The 22775-nt window shown below is 30.0% G+C and overlaps 1 protein-coding gene across 1 annotated transcript in view; it reads left to right on the top strand.

Moving 5' to 3' along the window:
* The window catches only part of LOC147079244 (tachykinin-like peptides receptor 86C), a 63283-nt gene extending 55978 nt beyond the window's left edge, over positions 1–7305 (top strand). Inside the window, exons 7-8 of the mRNA XM_085949193.1 lie at positions 5656–5852; positions 7155–7305. Coding sequence (XP_085805319.1) covers positions 5656–5852; positions 7155–7305 — 348 coding nt within the window. The remainder of the gene's footprint in view (positions 1–5655; positions 5853–7154) is intronic.
* The last annotated feature ends 15470 nt before the right edge of the window (positions 7306–22775 follow it).

Below are 22775 nucleotides of genomic sequence, written 5' to 3'. Positions count from 1 at the left end.
CGTCTGAGATTCATAAAATAATTTAGCGCTTTTTAATTTTTGCTTCCTCAATGGCTGTTTTGTATGCTTCTCTTTTGTCGATATAGTCAGTGAGCTTTTGTGGTCGCATGCTGTCACTTGAGTTCTGTAATTTCCGTTTTGATCTGAGAGTTATTCTTTTCATTTTTGTTAATTCAGCGTTCCACCAGATTGGATTTTTCCTGATATCATGTTGAGTTTTTTGTGGGAGTATTTTATGGCATGCGATAGAGATTGCCATGGTGACCGTTTCCACTGCAGTGTCGAGTTCAGGAGTTGTATGTATGTTTTCAAGGAACTGTTTATCTATGTTAAGCTCGGCCATGTTTTCCCTTGTCAATTCATTTATTTTTCTCCAGTCGGTTTTTTAATTTGTTATAAAAATGCGTGTTGAGTCGGTCATGGGTGAGAGTACGCTAATTGTATTGTTCCAAGTGAAGGTGATTGGGTTGTGGTCTGAGATGGGGTTGTGTTGGTCTTCTACTGTCCAGTTAGCAATTTTGTGTGTTGTGTTTGGTGAAGAGATAGTGATATCGATATGAGATTTTAAATGTTTCCCGTTCCGCCAGGTGCTGTAAGTTGGAACTGATCCTTCATTACATACGTGCCACCCAATGCTGGCTAGGCAACTGATGATCTCATCGCCTCTTTTGTCATTTTTCGGGCTCCCCCACCAGCTGCTTTTTGCATTGAAATCTCCTACTATTATATATTCGCCTTTATCTTTTCCTAATTTTTCAATTTTTTGGAGTGTTACCAATGTTGAGGATGGTGGTGGTATATAAATTGATCCAATCGTTAGCTGCAAGGTTCCAGATTTCAAGGTTGCAAATGCATTGCACTGGTCAGATATGTCGCTTCTCCAAAGAAGGCGAAGGTTAGGATTAGAGATGATTATTACGGCTTTGCAGGGGTTTTCCGATGTTCCGTCGGCCTGATATATTGTTAGATTATGGGGAGATGTTACTCTGCCCGTATTTCCGACGTAAGGCTCTTAAAGAAGTAATATATCATAGTATTTGGCCTGAGCTATTATGTGGTCCATTGCTGAGCGGCATCGCTGAAGATTTTGTTGAAGAAAAATAATTTTTTTGACTGCCTTATTCCTAGAAGTTTGATTTTTCTTTTGGTCTGATGTCCATTGGTCGACTGTTGCTATCTGGCTATGACCGATATTGGCGTGTACTAATTTTATTTTAGCAGCCATAATCAATTGAGTTGAGAGACTTTTTTAAATATGCTTCTTGTGCAGGGCATAGTTTTTCCCCTGTTTTGTGACTAGCGGGCTTCCCGTAGCGTGTACAAGTTGCACATATTGGTGTTTTATTAGACTGTGGATACTCGGTAGATATGTGACCCTGTGATGCACAGTGGGAACAGACTTGAGGCTCTTTACAAAATTTGCTTGGATGTCCATACATGCAACATTGTGTGCACAATGTTATACCAGTAAAGTCACGCACTCTGTGTGACGACCATTCAAAATAGCACCGACCTTGTTCTATTAATAGGTGCCTTACTGCTGGTTGGACATAAAATACTCGGTGACATGTAGGGCCTTCTAGATGTCCTGCAAGATGACTGCGGATTGTTGTTTTTGTGAACACTTCGGCAGGTAATTGTATTTCGCGGATTGATTGATGAATGCCTTGTAGGAAGTCTACGTCCTCAACTTCCCGGGGTACATCATAAATGATTATACGTGGCAGTCTTTTGGATAGGATTTTTGCTTCCAGTTTGTTTGATGTGAAGCCTGGTGCGGCTGCTAGGCGTTCTGAGTCGGACTCTGTGGCAGTATTTATTACGACCCCACGATTCTTTACCAATCGTACGCCGGTAATTTTCACTCCTAACTCTTTGGGATTTATCGCTTCTTGTATGATGGCCTTTGTTGATGCGGAATCTTTTATTTTGTCATTTGTCGGGAAATGTACGTCCTACTCGCTCAGCGTTTCGAACTATCCTAACAAATGGTATTGGAATGCATACGAATAGAAGAAGATAGAATAGAAGAAGAAGAAAAAGGTTGTACTAATTCAAAAACCTTTGCGGGCGTGCGCACAACAACTGACGTAAGTTTCACCTCAATTGGATGAATGGTATAGGAACCATAAGAATAAAAGAAGATATAATGTAGAATAAGAAGAAAAAAATGGTTGTACTAATTTAAAAACCTTCGCGGGTGTGTGTACAACAACTGACGAAAGTTTCATCGCAATCGGATGAATGGTATGGGAACACATACGGGACACACAAACAAACATTCATTTTTATATAATATTATAGAGAGAATCATTCTTTTATTTTCGAAATAGATTTATGGATAATATACTGACAGCTATGATATAAAATTATTATTAACTATACATGATAACTCAGTAAGGGCAGGATATATTTGGTATGCCGTTAAATATGAACATTTTGGAATATCCCGACCACCCTTTGTGCTTAAATCTTAATATTGGTCTGTAAGATACACATCCTGATTCCACAATCCCTGGTGTGGTATATAATGTATATAACCTTCGAAACAGTTGATAACTTTGCATAGTTTGAGTATAATTATTTGTTCAATGTCTCGCAGAATGGCCGTAATTAATTACCCACACGTGCCAAGTGGATATATTATATATATAAATACTCGTATTTCTGTATCTGAAAGGATAACTAATAAGCCTTTGTCAAAAACACCCATAGTGGAGTAGTGGCGGTATTAAGAACATGCATCTGACAAAGGTCACGTGCTATGATTAAAAATTAAAAATTTAAACTACTCGTAACATAATTTTTAACGTATTTTTTTTTGGTCGGAATTTAAATAAAATTTCTTGCAGAAAATGCTACTATAACTATGATAATGTGGTTATAAATTTAATTTAAACCGAAGATATTCATCACTTATACGAGATATCAGATTGTATAAAATATATTGGTTTATGTCCTGCCTCATCTCCAGTAGGTAATACGATTCATAAAATATGCAACGTACATGCAATAAATATAATATACCTATATTAAAATATAATGATTTTTTTCCTGAAAATTATTCGACAAGTTCAAGTTTCCCAGTATAAGTAAAGTAGAGTTAAGGGTGGTAAACACGTGATGTATATAAATATAATATATATTTTAATGTTTTCTGTATTTTGTTTACGATAAAAGGACGGATTTTCTTTTATTAGTGAAAATGCTCCTATCATTAAATATGTAATACAATATTTTATTTACATCAAAGAAAATATAACCATTTATTAAAATATATATATTATTTCAGGCATAATTATTTTTTTATAATAAAATGTTTCAATAAATTTTTAATGGATTCCAGCCGTTAATTATTGATAATATAATCATCTTAAAGTTTTCCTTTTAATAATATTATGTTTCAAGATGGAAAATTTTAATCTTTATCGAATATTGACAGAGAATTAAAGAGACTCTAAATCTAAAATATATTTGCCATATTATCATGCCATCTTAAAAGTATAATAATATATACATTGTATAACATAAACAATAAATTAATGCCACTGTCTAGTGTCTATATATATACATTGATAGGTATGATTTGAAGAAAATTTGTTCAACTTTTCAATTACATTGAGTATAGATTTTTATTCATATGGCGGCAAGATATAGATTACAACTTATAATTAACTTTTTCTTTTATTCAACGAATAATTCACACGATTTAAGAATGTATCATTCTAATTATTGAACATACATAATTTTGAAAAACACTTTTGGAGAAAATATAATATAACCAATGGAAAAAATCTTTTTTGAAAAAAGTAAGCCACCCGGCAGGGAATCAAACCCTGCATTTCCCGGGTTTACGCCCCATCCGCGCATTACCTCTGTGCTACGCGGTGACATACTAATTGCGACAAATTTTTAATTATTAGCCACTTTTAATACTCACATAAAAAAATATTGGAGAAATCCATGACGTCGGATAGTAATTATTGAAGTAATAGGTATCTACTTTGATTTCATAAACAAAAATCGATTACCAAAGTAGCTTGATTTAGAAGAGCGCTAATGATTTAAAAGTGGCCTATAGTTAAAATTTGTCGCAATTGGTATGTCACCGCGTAACATAGAGGTAATGCGCGGATGGGGCATAAACCCGGGAAAAATAATTACAAGATAAAAAGAACTTTTTATATACAACTTTTTTAAATTTTCTGTTGAATCATATACATTTGACTTGACTAGCTTAAACAATCAAAAAAAATTGTACTTGATAGAAATACTGAATAATGAAATGTCATTTCATATTGGTTTCCATAGTAACGCACGTATATATTAATAATTTAGTTGCTGGGACCCCCTAGCAACCAACAATGGTATCGAAATAACTTTTCACACAAAACAGAATTAACTGAAAATGAATTATATTCTACTTAAAGATGGTTAAAATTATTAAAAAATTGCATTGGCATCGTGTTCTGATATATTCTAAAAGTTTCAAATGTCTAGCTAGTCGGAAAGTAAGTTAAAAATCGATTGCAAGATTTGTACCGGACTAACAACCACCGGATAAATAAGAATACGAGCTAAGAAAAACGTTATAAAACGTTGTAATAAGTCGGTAGGTACCCAAAAAATCATAGATATAATTTAAGACAAAAATGAAAGGAAATGACAATTTAAGTCTGTCTAAGGGCAGCACTTTGCCTATCCTTTATTATGCCCATATTATACAATATTAATATAGTATTCTGAGCTATTTGGACCATGTATTGTTATTTAGTCATATTTGAGCATGTGAGGATCAATAGCCTCCAGCTATTGTCAGCAAACGCTGCGAAGTTGCAGAAACGTGATAGTCAGCAAATTACTCAATTATCGCATCACTTCATATACGGTCAGCACATTATGAAAGAGTGCAATATGTTTGTGAGGATCAACAACTCAAGCCTTGTACAGCAAATGCTTCGGAATTGCAGCAATGCGACAGTCGGCACATTCATCAATTGTGATATACATCAATAATAGTTTATCGCGATTCATTGAAGATTCATTTGAATAAATTCATAATTGATGGAATATGTACTCTCTATCATCCTGCCTCGGACCAAGCACATCTTACAGTGTATTACCTTGTTCTGTTTAAACTGTCACCTGTCATTGTTCTTATTCATATAGTAAATAAACTCTCGTAATCAATCCACTCAACAAACACCAGTCTTTCATCTCCATCACCCCAAAAACATATATTTTAAAGAGTGATTGTTGTGAAAATAAAAAATGTAGAGAATCTTTTTTGCTTTAAAACTGCCCAATTGCTAAAGGCTTACATGTAAGGAGAGGGAGTCTAGGATTTACTAGATTTAATGTATAGTTATATAAGTAGAATTCAAAATTCATAGTTCACAAAACCACTTCATAGAGCGCACTACTCGGAGAAAAACCGAAACTTCTAGGGAAAGAACAATAACATTTTCGTCTGATGACCTATTTCTTCAGTGTTTACATCTTATTATTAATAAAAATCAAACGGGTGTCACAAAAGTCATAATAAATAATTTCCCGATGTTCATATTTATGATTGTTCTTTTGTACTCCTAATGCGGCATCATGTTGGTAATAGTACCTAATATCTTTATTTCCGCATATTGTATTAATTTTCAGGTGGTGAGAATGTTCATTCTGGTGATCATAATATTTGGATTCTGCTGGCTTCCTTATCAAACATACTTTATTTATACCCACTTTAACCCTGGAGTCTTGTATAAGCGGTACATTCAGCACGTTTATCTTGGATTCTACTGGCTAGCAATGGCAAATGCAATGGTCAACCCTCTAATTTACTATTGGATGAATGCCAAGTAAGTTTTATAAATAATTAGTAATTTAAGTGTAGATAATGTTATAATAAAATAATCAAAGCCATAGAAGAATAAATTCTTCACGTACACCTCTTACTCATGTATGTATTTATAAGAAAATAGGGTAAGTATAAGGTCAAATCATTTCCCTCAGTTCATTGCCATATTGTCCTGTACTTCCTACCATTTTGGACCTCTATATAGTGTAGATTACTTTTGTAGTTTTGCTGCAAGGTGAGGAAAGTCGGCAATGGCAACATAATGTAATGAGGCTGTTATCATAAAAGTGCGGAATGTCGCACTCTGGGTGTATATCTTGAGCACATGTCTCAACCACATGAAGCGCCTCTTTGTTGTTACCTATGTCACCTAGATCTAATGTATCAGCAAACTCAAGTATTTGTAACGCAATGCCAGTGTTTTCAGTGGTGACATCGAATTTCAAATGTTAATGTGTTTGCACCTGGTGCGATATTGCGCGACATAGTTATACCTATTATTTAAACAAAAAAATGATGTTTTGAAAATTAAATATATATGTAGTTTTTATTTGTAAAAAATAACACTATTAGCATCAAGCATAATATCATAATATTAACGACGAAAAGTTATCATAATACTGAAATATGTCCGTCATAAAATCCGCTTACTGTACACTATGCAGTTATAATAATAAAATTTAGAAGAATATTTTAAATTAATGTTGATCCTTTTCAGTACTTTTAAAATAATATTATAATTTAAAGTTGCAATTACTTAGCCATACCAATACCATAGCCTAGACCGTTGCCAAATAATATATGTACTAAAGTACTCATTTACGTAAGTTGGTGCTATAAATGATAATTATTGTGCCAAATGTTATAAAATGGCTTCTAAAATTTTAAATCCGGGTTTATCTATTTTATTTCCGGATATATTTAGCAACTACTGAAAACCTTCCATGCACTTACATATTAATATGTATCGTGACTGCATTTTAATACTGATAATTTTTTTGTGCTTATTGAATGCCACGAGACCATTAACCAAAGTAGTGAACTATATTACATTTCTTTAAATTAGGTAAGTATTATTTATTAAAAACATACCTAAATATTGTTGTGTGACTGATGACATAGTCGTTTTATTAATAAAAATTATACGCAGATATGCGAAAATTACATTTACTTACGTACCTATTGTGAAATTGCTGAATCGAACTCAAAACCTCTAGTATGAGAAGCTAGTGCTTTGCGAGTGCTCTACCTAAATAGTAAATTACAATGCATCATTAATAAATTCTTGGAATGTTTTATACAGATTCAGGAGCTACTTCAAGACAGCCATATGTGGTTGGCGCTCCTACCTGAAGAGAAAAACGACAAAAAGCTGCGTAGTTGAGTCTCCTCAATATGCTGACAGGCACTCTTCTGGGTCCAGATCTCGATCAGGTTTATATTCGTTGACGTAGTTTGAACTATTTAGAAAATTGATATTTTACATAATTTTGCGTTAAATGACCGTATAACTTTTGAACAGTAGAGTAACACCCTATTCTACAAGTTCACAAACTTTTCTTGTAAAAGTACCACACACTTTTTTTTATACAAAATTGTGTTTTTGTAATATAAAAGCATTGACAGTAAGATAATACCATCTTTAAAATTACTATTTTTAAATAAAAATCTCTGATTTAATATCAGTGGCTCATTCATTAAAAAGAAATATTAAATACCTATATTTATAAATGAAGAATAATTCAATGTCAAATAGTATGCTTTAGGAGTCCTGCTGGCACTTTGATAATATTGTCCGCACGGTGATGTTATACGTTTTTGGATAACATTTAAATTTCATTGTAATAGATTTTTGGGTTATCACCGCGTGTTCTTCTTCCTTCTTTCCTCGACGTTTTGGAGTGGTTAAAGAGGACATTATCAAGGGAATCTCAACGATCATGAAAAAACGATAAAAAAGAAAAGGGCAAAGCACGCGGTGACAACCCGAAAATCTATTACGATAAAACACGATCGTAAAAATCTCAAATATTTAAATATTTAAGTATTTAATATATTTGAGAAGATAATTTGTTATGATGCCCTTTGTTATAACGGTGTATATTCACACATGCAATGTAATTTTTCTGCCCTATTTTGTCGTATTTGGACCACTACGTATTTAAATCAATTTTTTAAACCATAAGATACATAATTAATATTGATATTATAAATATTTATTTTAAAAATGAATATCAATTTTCAATAATGGCAGTCATATAACGCAAAGTAATACAGATTTCACTAGAATTTATTAGTATCAAATTTCTACATATCGACCATTTCACTTTTAAATCTATGAAATATACTTATTTTCACTATTTTTATGTGTTTTATAGATTTGCTATTATGATAATATTTTTTTTTGACAATAACATAACTACTAAAAAATTCTTTAAATACCCAAAGAGTATCAGTTGTACACGAATCTAAACTGTAAGCAATTGCGTGAAAACTGCTGAGACTTTACTGGCTCCATTATAACTTGTTATGTGTCTTGTTTTGTGGATTTTTTTCTTGTGTACTTACTTTTTTTTAAATCATTCATCTTTTTCCACTATCGTCATATGTTTATTTATCTCACTTTGCATGACGTTCAGTTTTATAATAATGAAATTCCTAAGTTCGATATAAAAATAAAACTCACAATATTTAACATGTTAAGTATAATAATAACGGTACCAGAGAGAAATCTATTATTATACACAATGTTGATTCATATACATTTTTGAGCATACGCGGTAGACTAAGCAGCTTAGTAAGATTCTATTGATTATTTTTGGTGCACTTTTCATCTTGTTTTGTTAATGAAAAAAACTCCAAACCAAAAGTGACCAACAACAGAGAAATCAGACAATTATGCTCTCCTTTTTTTCTTCTATCAGAGCTTAAATGGTATAAATACGTATTTTATTAATGTTAAAAATGACTTACTTTTAGTAATTGTGTAATAGTATTTTCAGCAGAAAATTTAAAACTTCTTTAGAAAAAGCATCGAGATAGTAAAATATTCAATAATAATGCTGTTGACTTCAAAAGTTTACGGAAAACTGCTAGAATAACATTTTCGAAAATGCTATTTTCTAAAGCTTTGCTACTTCTCATCTTGTGAAAGTTATGGCAGGTGATTTTCAGCGACATTTTTAATAAACATATATTTTAGGGTAAGTATATCTTTTTCCGATGAAACTTAGAGTGGCTTTATAATATTATACAAACGTTCGATCAAAATCGGGGCGGTATATATAAGCAACTTTGTAATAAACATTTTTGACGAGTAGAAAATTTGTCAATAATAAAAGTTGAAATAATTTTACAGTATAAAGAAAAATACTTACTAAAATATTCAGATCAATTTTATGTTGCAATCAATTTAACAGAAGTAGTAAAATTATCAATTAACTATTTTGCAAGGTATTTTTAGAAAAATATAAAATTAGAAAAGTTTATTATTTTAATATGAATATGAATACTCATAATATTATATAACATATTTTAATCCTCAACACTTCACCATCTGCCCATTTACTTTTCTTATAAAAGGCACTATAATTGACCTATAAGTAAGTATAGGAATTTAGATAATCTCGATATTGTATACGGTGTGATTTTTACTGATATAATGAATAATTGTGATACTAAAAAGTTTTTTCTATCCATAGTCATTTGAAGCCATATTAATAACATTCGTAAAATATATGATTTTTTTCTTTTCCCCGTGTTAAAATGAACAATAATTTGTATGGTCGACAATTTTCTTCTATTTCTCAAAATAACTTATATTTTTTTCTCTTTTACTTATATTAATTACGACCTTCTGCGTATAGTATAACTGAAACAATGTATTATGTGTCTTAATACAGATAAAAATACTCTTTATAAAAGAGTCTGAAATATATTATTTATTACTTACATTATTATTATGTAAGTAATAAAGACTCTTATTGTATTGTGTTTATGAGTTTTATTTCGTACAGTCTACACCTTAACAATTTAAATTGGTGAACTAAGCAACAAATTAAAATATTCAATTTGAAAATGAAGATATACATACTATGAATAAAATATGAATAAACAATATTATATTACATTAAGGGCGGACGTGCTCAGCGTGGGTCAATATGGAGCTTTTTTTCTATTTTCAAAGCATGATCCTGGACATACCTTAAACGTTATAGATAACCTCTAACATGTACCGTTTAAAAAAAATCGGCTAGGCACATGTTCAAACACGCGCGTTAACATAATTTTTCTCCCTACTTCAATTATAGTTTGTCAATTTATGGCTACGGCCGTATGTTAATGCTTAACCACTGGAGAATGCCAAAAGGAATGGCGTATTTCAAAAAAACACTACCTTATTCTTAGGTCAATAATTATTATAAAGCAATCATTATTCGTAGGATGTTTATCACACTTGAATAGTCAAAAACATAGGTTTTAATGAGTTTCTTTAGAATTATCTTTAAGTGTGTTAATCTTGCCCATTTTTTGAATAATAAAATGCCTAATTCTTGTCAAATTTGGGATCACAGAGATTATCAATATATTTTTTTATCGTAAATATTTCACTATAATAATGTCGATATAAATTATACTGATGGTTTTATAAATGCGTTTAAAAATAATAAATATAAAAAATCTTAACACCACTGCACTTTTCATTCTAAAACATTAGAGCGAGAGGTTTAAAAGAATACTATTTTATGTAATAAAAATACTGTATGCAGTCATCAAATGTTTAAAATAAATATAAAGGATATTAAGGCTTCAAAATTATATAAATAGATCATCTACAACGTTTAAGGTATGTCCAGGATCATGCTTTGAAAATAGAATAAAAGCTCCATTTTGACCTACGCTGAGCATGTCCCCCCTTAAGCATTATATTACGTCTTAATTCTGCTTATAGGTACTTCTAGTGCAGTGTTGGTGAACCTATAAAACGCGTGCCACTAGTGGCACGCGAATCTTTTATATTGAAAAGAAAAAATATACCTATAATAACAATAAATGACAAATAACATTTAATAAAAAATAGCAGGGAAATACCTACTCTTTAAGAAAAAGCATTACGTAATTGCATAGGTCGGTCTTTAGACTTTATGCGTCACATATAATATTATCGCATTCGCTTTATCAGGCGGCGGGAGAAACCGCGCCGCGATCCTCTGATTTTGTAATTGAAAAAAGTAATAAAGCTATAAATACCTAACTATGTGTGGTATATTTTGTGAGTGATATCTAGAACATCATCATTTTAGCACGTTTTTATTAGCTCGTATTCTTGTTTGGCCAGTACAAAATTTTTCTTGTGTGTCCAGTCCTAGCATCTAAATTATTGATATATACATGCGTTACTATGGAAATCATTATGGAATGTCGAAATAACATTTCAGTATTCTATATTTAGTCAGTATTTCTAACAAGTACAAAAAAAAGTGTTTATTAATACATAGAACTGACAAGTTTATAATATGATTCAACAGAAAATTTAAAAACGTGGTAAAAAGTTCTTTTTATCTTATAATGTTAATAGAATTCTTAAAAACCATTTTTTTTCCTCCACGAAAAAAGCTCGGCACGTTAGACAGTCGAAAAATAATATTTGGGAAATTTTGACACGCGTACGTAAACGGTTCGCTAACCCTGTTCTAGTGTATGCGCGTGTGATGAATGACACCTTTCAGGTCATTTAGTACGTGTAATCAAAAGTTCCGAAATATTCAAATTGTGTGCGTTATATGAATCCGGCTGAACCTATATTTTTATAATATAGGTGGACAAATCTATAATATATATGTGTCCATTTTCAACTATATTAGATTCGTAGTTTGTTTTTAACAGTCAAAAAACTAGCACGTTTTTTGGTACAATCGGTGATTTTTTTTAAATTTTAAAATGTCAAAACAAAATTTTTCAATAAATTTTGTGCTGAAAATAAAGTATAGTGACGAGTTTTCTATAAAAAAACAAGTATTTACGACTATTAAAAACATTTCTAAAAGTACCGTGAAGACGCTGATGTCTATAAATATACATTATAGGTACCTAACCGAAAAAAAATGATTTTTTTTTGGTTCGGTACATGTTCAAACACGCGCGTTAACATGATCTTACTCCCTATTTCAGTTATAGTTTTTCAATTTATGGCTACGGCCGTATGTTGTAGCTTAACTACTGGGAAATGCTAATAGAAATGGCGTATTTCAAAAAAATACTACCTTATTCTTAGGTCAATAATTATTATAGAACAATCATTATTCATAAGATGTTTTATCGTATTTAAATAAATTGTCATAAAACATATCTTACAATCAATATCTTTAGAATCATCTTCAAATGTGGTAATCGTGCCTATTTTTTGAGTAATAAAATGCCTAATTCTTGTCATATTTGGGATCACAGAGATTTTAAATATTTTTTTTTATCGTAAACATTTATATTATTTAAATAGCAAACAATTTTACCAATGGTTTCATAAATACGTTTAAAAATAAATGAATCTAAAAAATCCTAACACCACTGCATATGAATGTACTGAAATATGACTATATTCTAAAACATTAGATCGAGAGTTTTAAAAGAATACTATTTTATGTAATAAAAATACTTTATGCAGTCAAAAGATAATAAGTCTTCAAAATTATATAAATAGATTATCTACAACGCTTAAAGAATGTCCAGGCTTATGCTCTGAAAATATCATAAAATCTCTATTTTGACCTACGTGGCGCACGTGGGCCGTTAAAAGAAACTTTATAGTCATCAAAAATAAAGTAGTGCTATAGGTATTTATAATTATATTGAAGAGTAGATTTTCCAACAAACGCATATTTTATAATGCTTTATAGCTTAACTTTCTTTTTCGCTAGATACCCTTAATAGCACAACGCATTCCTTTAATAACATTTTAGAAAAAAAATGTATTTAATTTATTTTACAGAAAACTTTAGTTTTAAATATTCAATAAGCAACTAATTAATATATACAAGTATGTAGTTTAAAAAGGAGTATATAAAATGTGCATTTTTATTAAAACGTCATGTTTCATGTATATGTTTATCATTAAAACGTAATTTTATAAGTAATTCAGGGTGTGATAAAACGATTTCAGAAAATTTGATTGTTTAACGTACTTACGAATTTTTTTTAGTTATAAAAGTATATTTTTTTAAAATATCAAATTGTGTATAATTTGATATTTAATTTAATTATGTCGAATCAATATTAGATGCAGCCACAATATCAAAGCTAAACTTCATATAAAAAGTATTTCAAGTTTTTAATATTAAAAGTATTCTTGAAAAACGATGTGGTCTGACTTCCAAAATATGCACATTTTATACAGTTTTTTTAAATTCTAAAAATCTTTGTGATACTGTAAAAGTTGTTTGATAATTTAAAACGAAACTTGTCAATATAATGTAGGTATTAAATTTGAGCTTTAAAATTCACTGACATAGGCATCACAGTCACACTTAAAAATAGACTGTAATAATTACGACATATTTACTGTAGTTATTTTAATACGAAAAAATATATTTAAAAAAATCTCTGTGTGTACTTATATATGCGCGTTAGAAGTTATACTTATTTAGCGTAACAAAACAAAAACAAAACTTCTGATAACCTAAATTCTTCGACTAGCTCTTAATTATTATCTTGTTAAATTACACACTCAAGAAAAGGGCCGCTTATTGAAGCGCCGTTGATTTATTTCGATACACTTTAACTTATTTATTAATTAATCAACTTATTTTTAAAGTAACAACTGTCACACTGACGTTTAATCGTTTGTTTCCGTAAAGAATCGCAAATGGCCAACAATAATAAATTCGTTACGGACAAATTCTACTATCAAAATTGCGTTTGTATACAGCTGACTGATTCCCAGCTAACTTCATACTCTCGCGCACTTTCGTAACGGTGTGCGCGCGCAGCTCACGATTTCACTTTCTACCAAACGCCCCAAAACAGTATAACTTCAACAAAAAATCATTGCCATTATTATCATTTCCTGCTTTATTCACAAGTCGCGATCGTTCATTCGTAAGCGTGTGCATTTTACGGTATGCTTTGCGATCCTCAGGTGCCGTAGATGAGTACAAAGACGCAAACAATCAGAGCACCCAGACGTACGATATTCGTTTCAGCGTGACACGTCAGGGCTGCGGAAAGGGCGTCCAGTCCCAGGCGAACTCAGCACCGGCGGCAGTCAACCAAGGCTTGTTCTGTAGAGAACCGTCCCGGCGAGATTCGCACCGAGTTCGCTTCCCCCCCAGCGATGGAAATGGCCCCCGCACGCGTCGTGACACCACCCAAGTTTAACGTTGACGATAACTCCATACCGGTAGAAGTGTAAACCAAATCCCACCCTGCCAACTGGACACAACCAATCTCACTGCTTAAGGCTTTGGCTTAACAGTGCAATATTTGATGGTACTTAATTTATTTATTGTTTGAGGGCACTAATTGCGTAATCAGTTATATTCATTGAACTATTTTTTCAAAATGTTCACAAAGATCAACTTTAGTGTCATAATATTATGTTTCCAGTACAATACTCAATTACAGTGTGGAACACGTAATAGAAAATAAATACTCAGGTATGATAAACTCATATATTATGTTATTATTATTATTATGTATTGTGGCAAACGGGAATCAACTCCGGAATATATGGTAATAGAAACCAGAGTTTTGCGTGAACTAAAAGGAAATACTTAAGAACTGAAAAATATTGAATATTTCACTTGAAAAATATAATTTACTACCTTTAACACGTTTTAGTTATTATAAAACCATATCTTAACTTTAGCCCGTATGTATTTTTAATTTAATAAAATGTAAGTTATTTCCATTAAGATTATTTAATGTTTTACTTACATGTAAAAGTATAATTACATAATCATTATTATTATGAAATAATAGTAATAATTAGGTAAATAAATTGTGTAATAAAATGGTAATAAATAAAAATATAGGTAAGTATATCAATATTGGTAGATGAATGTTGCCACAATTTATTGCAACTAACCTACAATTTGAATAGCAAATGAAGTCAGATTTAAAAGTGTATGTTAGTGAATCAGTATGGTAAAAAGTATATAAAGAATAAAATTCATAATAAATCGTCACAATGGAATAATGAAAAGTAGGTAAAACAAATCTTAAAATAACATAAGCAATTGATTTTTCAACTAGTACCCTCACAATATTCCAAGGAAACTGTAGTAATAAATCAAGAATAATTATTGAGATTAATAAAACATTTTGCTTTCATTGAGTAAGTACCACGTAGTATCATGATTTTCAAATTGTGTCAAGTTTTGGTAATATTAATTATAATGCAGTACTAATTTTCTGATATTTTGGTCACGTTTTAAAGTTCAGATGCCGAATGTTGGGTATACACTGTCTTGACGATTTTAGTAATATATTTTATGTGTTACGTTTTCGGAAGTATTTAGCTTCACCACACGTCATTAAGGATGACTTATATGCAGATATTATCTTATACACATTAATAATTTTTAAAGTTATTTGTGATCTTACCTCAAATTATAATAAATACAGTATTTTTGTCATTTTGAGATTAGTTTGAGTTTTCTGTTTTTTTGTTTCATCAATCCAAACCACTTATATTATAATCAATTTCATTGAATATAATGAAAAATGTAATATACAACTTATTGCATTTTTTTCCTTATCAAAATAATGGTTTTTTCATTAAAAGACCAAATATATAAATATAAAAAGACCAAAGACAAGTCAATGAAAAAAGAAAATAATTATACATTTTGTTGATTTCACTATGATTTCCGCGTACAAATAATACCACATAGTATTAAATCACCCTAATGCTCCTTAACTCAGATGCAATGGAAATTCTGCTTAGGCCAACTGGGCGTGATCAGAGTACATATCCGTTTACAGTGACATACCAATAGCAGCACAGTGATAAAGTGAGTGTAACAGTGGATCTATTCTATACACAAGGCAGTTATCGGCGGCTATCAACGGTAGTTTATCATATTTATGTATTGAGGTATTATAATTGTTACAATAAGCTAGCCGTCTATACTCGTCTATATCATCTCGCTTTAAAAGTTAACAGAGCCAAGAGAGGGATTCTTAAAACATAGAACTTTTTGACAGTTTAGAGTATTAAGACGGTTAACTTATTTTAACAATTAATCGCTTAAATACATAAATATGATCTACCATCGATAACAGCCAATAGTCGTATTGAGAATTGAATAGGCCTACAGGAATCAAATTGTTCATCTTTTTTACGGTGTGGTGCAACTATGTGATAATTTTGTGTCAATAAAGTTACCGTTAAGAAACAGTTCGAATAAACCGAACCAAAAATCATTTTATATTCCAGTAACCAAAATTATTGAATATTATTGTATATACATTTACTGGAAACATTACTATCTTATCACAGTCTCAGAGGTGTATGTTAGGGCGCAGATACACGGCATTGCGGTCAACGCACGTAAGTACCTAGCATGACTAAGTGGTACCTGGCGATAGGATGCAAATGATGCAATTTTTTTTTTTGATAATTTACATTTGAAAGTGCAATAAATGTGTATTCAAATATACCATTGAACATATTTTTTAAAAATTATCCATTACCAGGTTTTTAATATGAGCAGACGAATTTTTTGAAAACATGAAATATACAATACGAGTACTTACAGTAATACATTACTAATTACAATTATATTTTTAACAAAGCACATTAAATTTTATAATGTGAAGGGTCCACTGCAAGACTGTTAAACATCACAAAATACTATTTTTTAGTTATGTATGCTATTCAATAGCCTAGTTCATAGAGCAACTTTATGCATTTTTTCACTAGCCAATATTACTCACATTCTTGAGAAAAATTACTTTTTCAAAAAACAACCTACGGCTAGATTGCTGAGAGTCATTTATCTATAAGTATAGCGATAATACTGAAATTTCCTTAGAAAAAGTTATCCGTCATTTCAGCTGTTAGTATTGTCAATTTATCAACTTTTTGACACCTTTAAGGGTAGGTTAGGTTAAATGCAGACAAATTCCAACTACTCGGTCCAGCATACAACAACAGACAACCGATATCGACTGCAAAATACAATTATTAACTGCAGGTCCTGAAAAAAATTTGCCGGCCTGAAACAAAGGCATATTATGATGATCTTCGTCATGCTGGAAATTTAAGGGACGCAGATGAATAAACAAAAAAGAATAGAGTTAAAATGGTTAATCATTTTTATTTTATGGGCGTCGGTATTGACAATCATCACTTTTGCAGTGGTAAGTTCGGACTTTGAATGACAACTTTTGTTTTATTTATTCTGATCACAAGAATGTCAACTACTATAAATTAACAACAAAACATACTCTTATAATATAATTTCTATTATACAATAAATATTATTTATTTCAGAATTAAAAATACATTCATTTATTTTTCGACACCTGTATTTTTTCAACCGTTTTAAACCTTTAAATGCAGATATCTCAAAAAACTTTACTTGGGCATTCACCGATCTTGCAGTGGACCATTAATGTATTCTTAAAATTGTCAGTTAATTGATATGAGGCGCCAAGCGCCAAAGGAGCTCAAGCGCCAACTTTACGATTTTTGACATTTGAATGTAGGTTTATTCTATAAATCGATATGTATCATGCCACAAAGTCTTATCGCTCAAATAATTATAGATATTTTACAATAGAGATTTATTTTCTGTGGCATAATTGTTTTGGTCGTTATGTCGTCACGCCACAGAAGCTTATCCGCCATTATACTATGGAGAGCGCGAGACCAAAACAGCTGTCAGATTTGTCTTATTGAACATACGTTCTCAACAGTGAAAAAAACTAAAAATGAGCTCAAGGAGGATTAGAAAAATAGTTTCCATGTGTGTTAAACCTGTAAACGAGGAAAATCGCGGTAAATTTAACATGTTTTATCCGTTTTTCTTTCACATACGCTGTTGTTTAAAATATTTTGGATTACCTTTGAAATATGGTTATTAACGTCATTTTAGTAATTATCTCTACTGAACTTTTACTTCCACGAAGGAAAATAACTCTTATTTCGAATTCCATCTTCTTTTATATCCAATTACGATTGATATACACTAAAAAAAGTATTTAAAAAATCACCCGAATCCTTGAGAAAAAATGATGGTGTTAAATTTAAATAATGATTTTGTTATTTTGGCCAGTTTGGAGTAACGATTTAATTCAGTATTATTAATAATATTGGGTATATAGACGGTTATTACGAAAAAAAACAATCCAAAGGCTTTGAAATCATTGCTGTAATGGCAAAGACGTATTTAATATTATAAGGCAAATTTTATGCCAAACAAACTCATGTAACAATCATAACTACGGAGGAGAGCGATTCTGGTGCATAAAACACTGGCGTCTAAAGAAGAAAGAAAGAAAGACGGAAGAGCTAGACAAAATAATTATAAAGCCATTTAACAGAATAGGAGTGAGGACCTGATCGAAGGATCCCCTTCTAGAAGAGAAGAGGCGATATGACAGCGAGTCGCAGTCAAAGCCTCGGTAAAATCACAAAAAAAAAAAAAAAAAACAATCATAACAAATTTGACCATTTCTTCAGTGTTTATTTGGCATAATAAAATTTGTTTATATCAAAATGTTTTTTTATTTCTATCCAAACCCTTACATTAAAACATTTTTTATAAATGATTTATTTTTTTAAATTAATGCCATTATTTGAATTTGAAAATGTTTATGCCACAGAAGCTTATGCAACAAAAAAAAGTATCAAGTGCCACCTTTTTTCATTTTTCTATATGCCAAAGGGGCTCAAACACCATTTTTTTTGGAATCCAATAGATATTTTTCATTAAATATTATTGCAAATAATACTTTGATTTTTTAAAATTTGCTTTGCTTAAAAAATAATTGTCCATTTCAACAATCAAGTTTAAAATTAAAAAACTAAATTAACTGAAAACTTGTCGGCCATTTTGTAGCACTTTTGTAAAATGGTGCTTGAGCTCCTTTGGCGCTCGGCGCCTCATATGCAATAAATAATTAACATGGTTTAAAATGTAAATTATTAGAAAAAATATTATAATTCATATATCATATATTGATGCTAAATACTACTGTCCGACAAGAAGATCTAGGCGATAACTGGAAGTTGCTGTAGTCGAAGTGCGATGAATTAAATAGGAGGGGCTTGTTAGTTAACAGTTTTAACACGTGTACAACTCGTCGATAATCGTTAGTCGTTGCAGTCGAAGTGCGGTCAAAAACAAGAGGGGCTTATTAGTTCACAGTTTTAACACGTAGATAAGAAGATTTTGTTCGACAGTAGCATAATCCATACTAGTATAGCACTGCTCTTCAAAGTAAATTCAAACATAACAAACACCCACACAATATTTTTTTTTATCGTAACTACTAAACATGTCCATACCATAAAATTGTAAATATCATATTAAGTATTGAGATAAATAAATTATAATATTCATTCTATAAAAAGTTAATTATATTTTATTTAAATACGATTGTTTTTGTATTTTATTATGTCATGAATTTGTGTTTTTTGTTTTGATAATTCAAAAAAAAGTGCGATAGTGTAAAAAATTGTAATATAGTAATGGTTCTGAAATTACGAGATATATACCCTTTGGTGCTTTGTTTTTTTTTATAACTGAGTAATAAAAATAATCATTTTTAATCCTATTTCATGGAGTCTACAAATAATTTCACGTATATGATGACTCTGATGGGTGAGAAAAATTTACATATTTTAAGATGTTAGTTTGTAACTATTCGGTATTTTTGTCAAAATGAGCTTAAATTATTGATAAGTTCGCATAATATAATATTATTGTAATAAGAGTAAATATTCTCTTATACATATAAAGTGATAACCAATTACATTATGAAAGAGGATTAAGGGGGGACATGCTCGTCGAAGGTCAAAATTGAGTTTTTATTGTATTTTCAAACCATGATCCTGGACACTCCTTAAACGTTGTAGATAATCTATTTACATAATTTTGAAGCCTTATTATCCTTTATAGTTATTTTAAACATTTGATGACTGCATAAAGTATTTTTGTTACATAAAATAGTATTCTTTTAAACCTCTCGCTCTAATGTTTTAGAATATAGTCATATTTCGGTACATAACTGTGCAGTGGTGTTAAGATTTTTTACATTTATTAATTTTTAAACGCATTTATAAAACCATTAGTATAATTTATTACGAGATAATTTTTGTAAAATATTCACGATAAAAAATTATATTGATAATCTCTGTGATCCCAAATTTGACAAGAATTAGGCATTTTATTATTCAAAAAATCGGCAAGATTAACACATTTGAAGATGATTCTAAAGATACTTATTATAAGCTTTGTCTTTGACCATTCAAGTGTGATAAAGATCTTATGAATAATGATTGCTTTATAATAATTATTGGCCTAAGAATAAGGTAGTGTTTTTTTGAAATACGCCATTTCTTTTGGCATTCCCCAGTAGTTAAGCTACAACATACGGCCGTAGCCATAAATTGACAAACTATAATTGAAATAGGGAGGAAAATGATATTGACGCGCGTGTTTGAACATGTACCGTTTAAAAAAAAATTAAAAAAAATTCGGTTAGGTACATGTTCAAACACGCGCGTTAATATAATTTTACTCCCTACTTTAATTGAGGTTTGTCAATTTATGGCTACGGCCGTATGTTGTAGCTTAACTACTGGGGAATGCCAAAAGAAATGGCGTATTTCAAAAAAACACTAACCTATTCTTAGGTCAATAATTATTATAAAGCAATCATTATTCATAAGGTGTTTATCACACTTAAATGGTCAAAGACAAAGCTTATAATAAGTATCTTTAGAATCATCTTCAAATGTGTTAATCTTGCCGATTTTTTGAATAATAAAATGCCTAATTCTTATCAAATTTGGGATCACAGAGATTATCAATATAATTTTTTATCGTGAATATTTTACAAAAATTATTTCATAATAAATTATACTAATAGTTTTATAAATGCGTTTAAAAATTAATAAATGTAAAAAATCTTAACACCACTGCACAGTTATGTACAGAAATATGTCTATATTCTAAAACATTAGAGCGAGAGGTTTAAAAGAATACTATTTTATGTAACAAAAATACTTTATGCAGTCATCAAATGTTTAAAATAAATATAAAGGATAATAAGGCTTCAAAATTATATAAATAGATTATCTACAACGTTTAAGGAGTGTCCAGGATCATGGTTTGAAAATAAAATAAAAACTCAATTTTGACCTTCGACGAGCATGTCCCCCCTTAATTAAAATATAAGTTATTCTATTAACGATTGTTAGGAAAGGTACATTAAAAATTATTTACTATAAAATAATACATTGTAAGCAAGGTTATAAATTATATTTTACTTTATTGGATGAGGTAATAAAAAAAATATTATTTTTATGATATAATTTATCTAATTTTGATTTTTACCATATTTATCAGATTAAATACAGAATAGTATGGGGTTTTTTTAAAATCTAAAATCAAAATCAGGCATGTTTTTTATGTTAGTAGACAAGTATATTAAAATCCCCGTGGATTTATAGTTCAGCTTTGCGACTACATAAAGCTCGATTTTTTTTGTTCTTCAATGTATGTCTGGACTTACAGCATGTACCCAAAATAATGTCACTGATTCTTGAATATTAGAAACCATGATAACTGTTTACTTATCAAAACATATTATTATTTTGTAATTATACTTATATTTTCTTAGTTGTCTGAGTCAGACTATTTCTAATGATTAGACATATTGTTGTTGGTAATAATTATTGTAAAGAAAAAATGTATAATTTATTTAATACCTAGCTAATACTATAAAATCATGAATTATGAAAATAATTATATTTATATATCCCGTTTGTGCTGAGAATAAAATCTTCACTATAAATCGAGTATACTTTTAAAACAGATTTGCAACAGTCATGATAAAAGTTTTATAGCTTGGATAAATCAGATTATCAACAAATCATTCTAACAAGTTACTGAAATGTATTTCAAGGATGCAACATAGCTAATTCACGATGAACAGATAAAACGTTGTATCAAAGTACTTTATCATCTGAGGTAACAGCCTAGTTTTATTCAATAGGCATTACATAATATTATTAGTGCATCACATTGTATTATAAATTACAGTGTCCTTTGAGGAGCATAAAGTAAGTTATAACCCATTTTAATGACAACCAAGGTACCCTCAGGCATTCACATAACCCTAATTTAATATAATGATAGTGTAAATAAAGTAATAATTTACTTTAGTTTGAAAGTCAATAATATTAATTGCGATGGATATAAATTTATTAGTTAACAAAATAAGATACACATATTAGACAATTGACAAAGAGTATATTTTAAGGATTTATTATATTCTGTTGCAAATTTTCTTTAGTTTTAATCATTATATAGGTACATATTATTATGAGGTGTTATGTAAACGAAAAAATATATTATTATTAAACAAGAAAATCTATACTATTTAAAAGGCATATTTTCCACAATAGAATGTTAAATGTGATTTACCTTCATCTATTTTTAAAAGCATTTGTCTACTGGCTACTTCTTCACTACTACTGACATCGTTAATACTATTATGTGGGTAACCTTTTAAAATACAATATGTTAATTATTAGTAAAATTATAGATATAGGTACTTATAACTAAATCTAATGAAATTATAACGACATTAACGAAAGTAAATTTAAAATTTAGTTCTCATACTGTGATTTGCTATTATTATATATTTATAAAAATATATTTTATTAAACACAAATGAAAATTATAGTATTGTT

The sequence above is a fragment of the Rhyacophila brunnea genome, unplaced genomic scaffold, assembly GCF_057557595.1.
Source record: "Rhyacophila brunnea isolate RB1 unplaced genomic scaffold, BYU_Rbru_1.0 scaffold_10, whole genome shotgun sequence".
Classification (NCBI taxonomy): Eukaryota; Metazoa; Arthropoda; class Insecta; order Trichoptera; family Rhyacophilidae; genus Rhyacophila; species Rhyacophila brunnea.
Note: the sequence above shows the minus strand (reverse complement) of the source record. Positions and strands in the feature narration are given on the sequence as shown.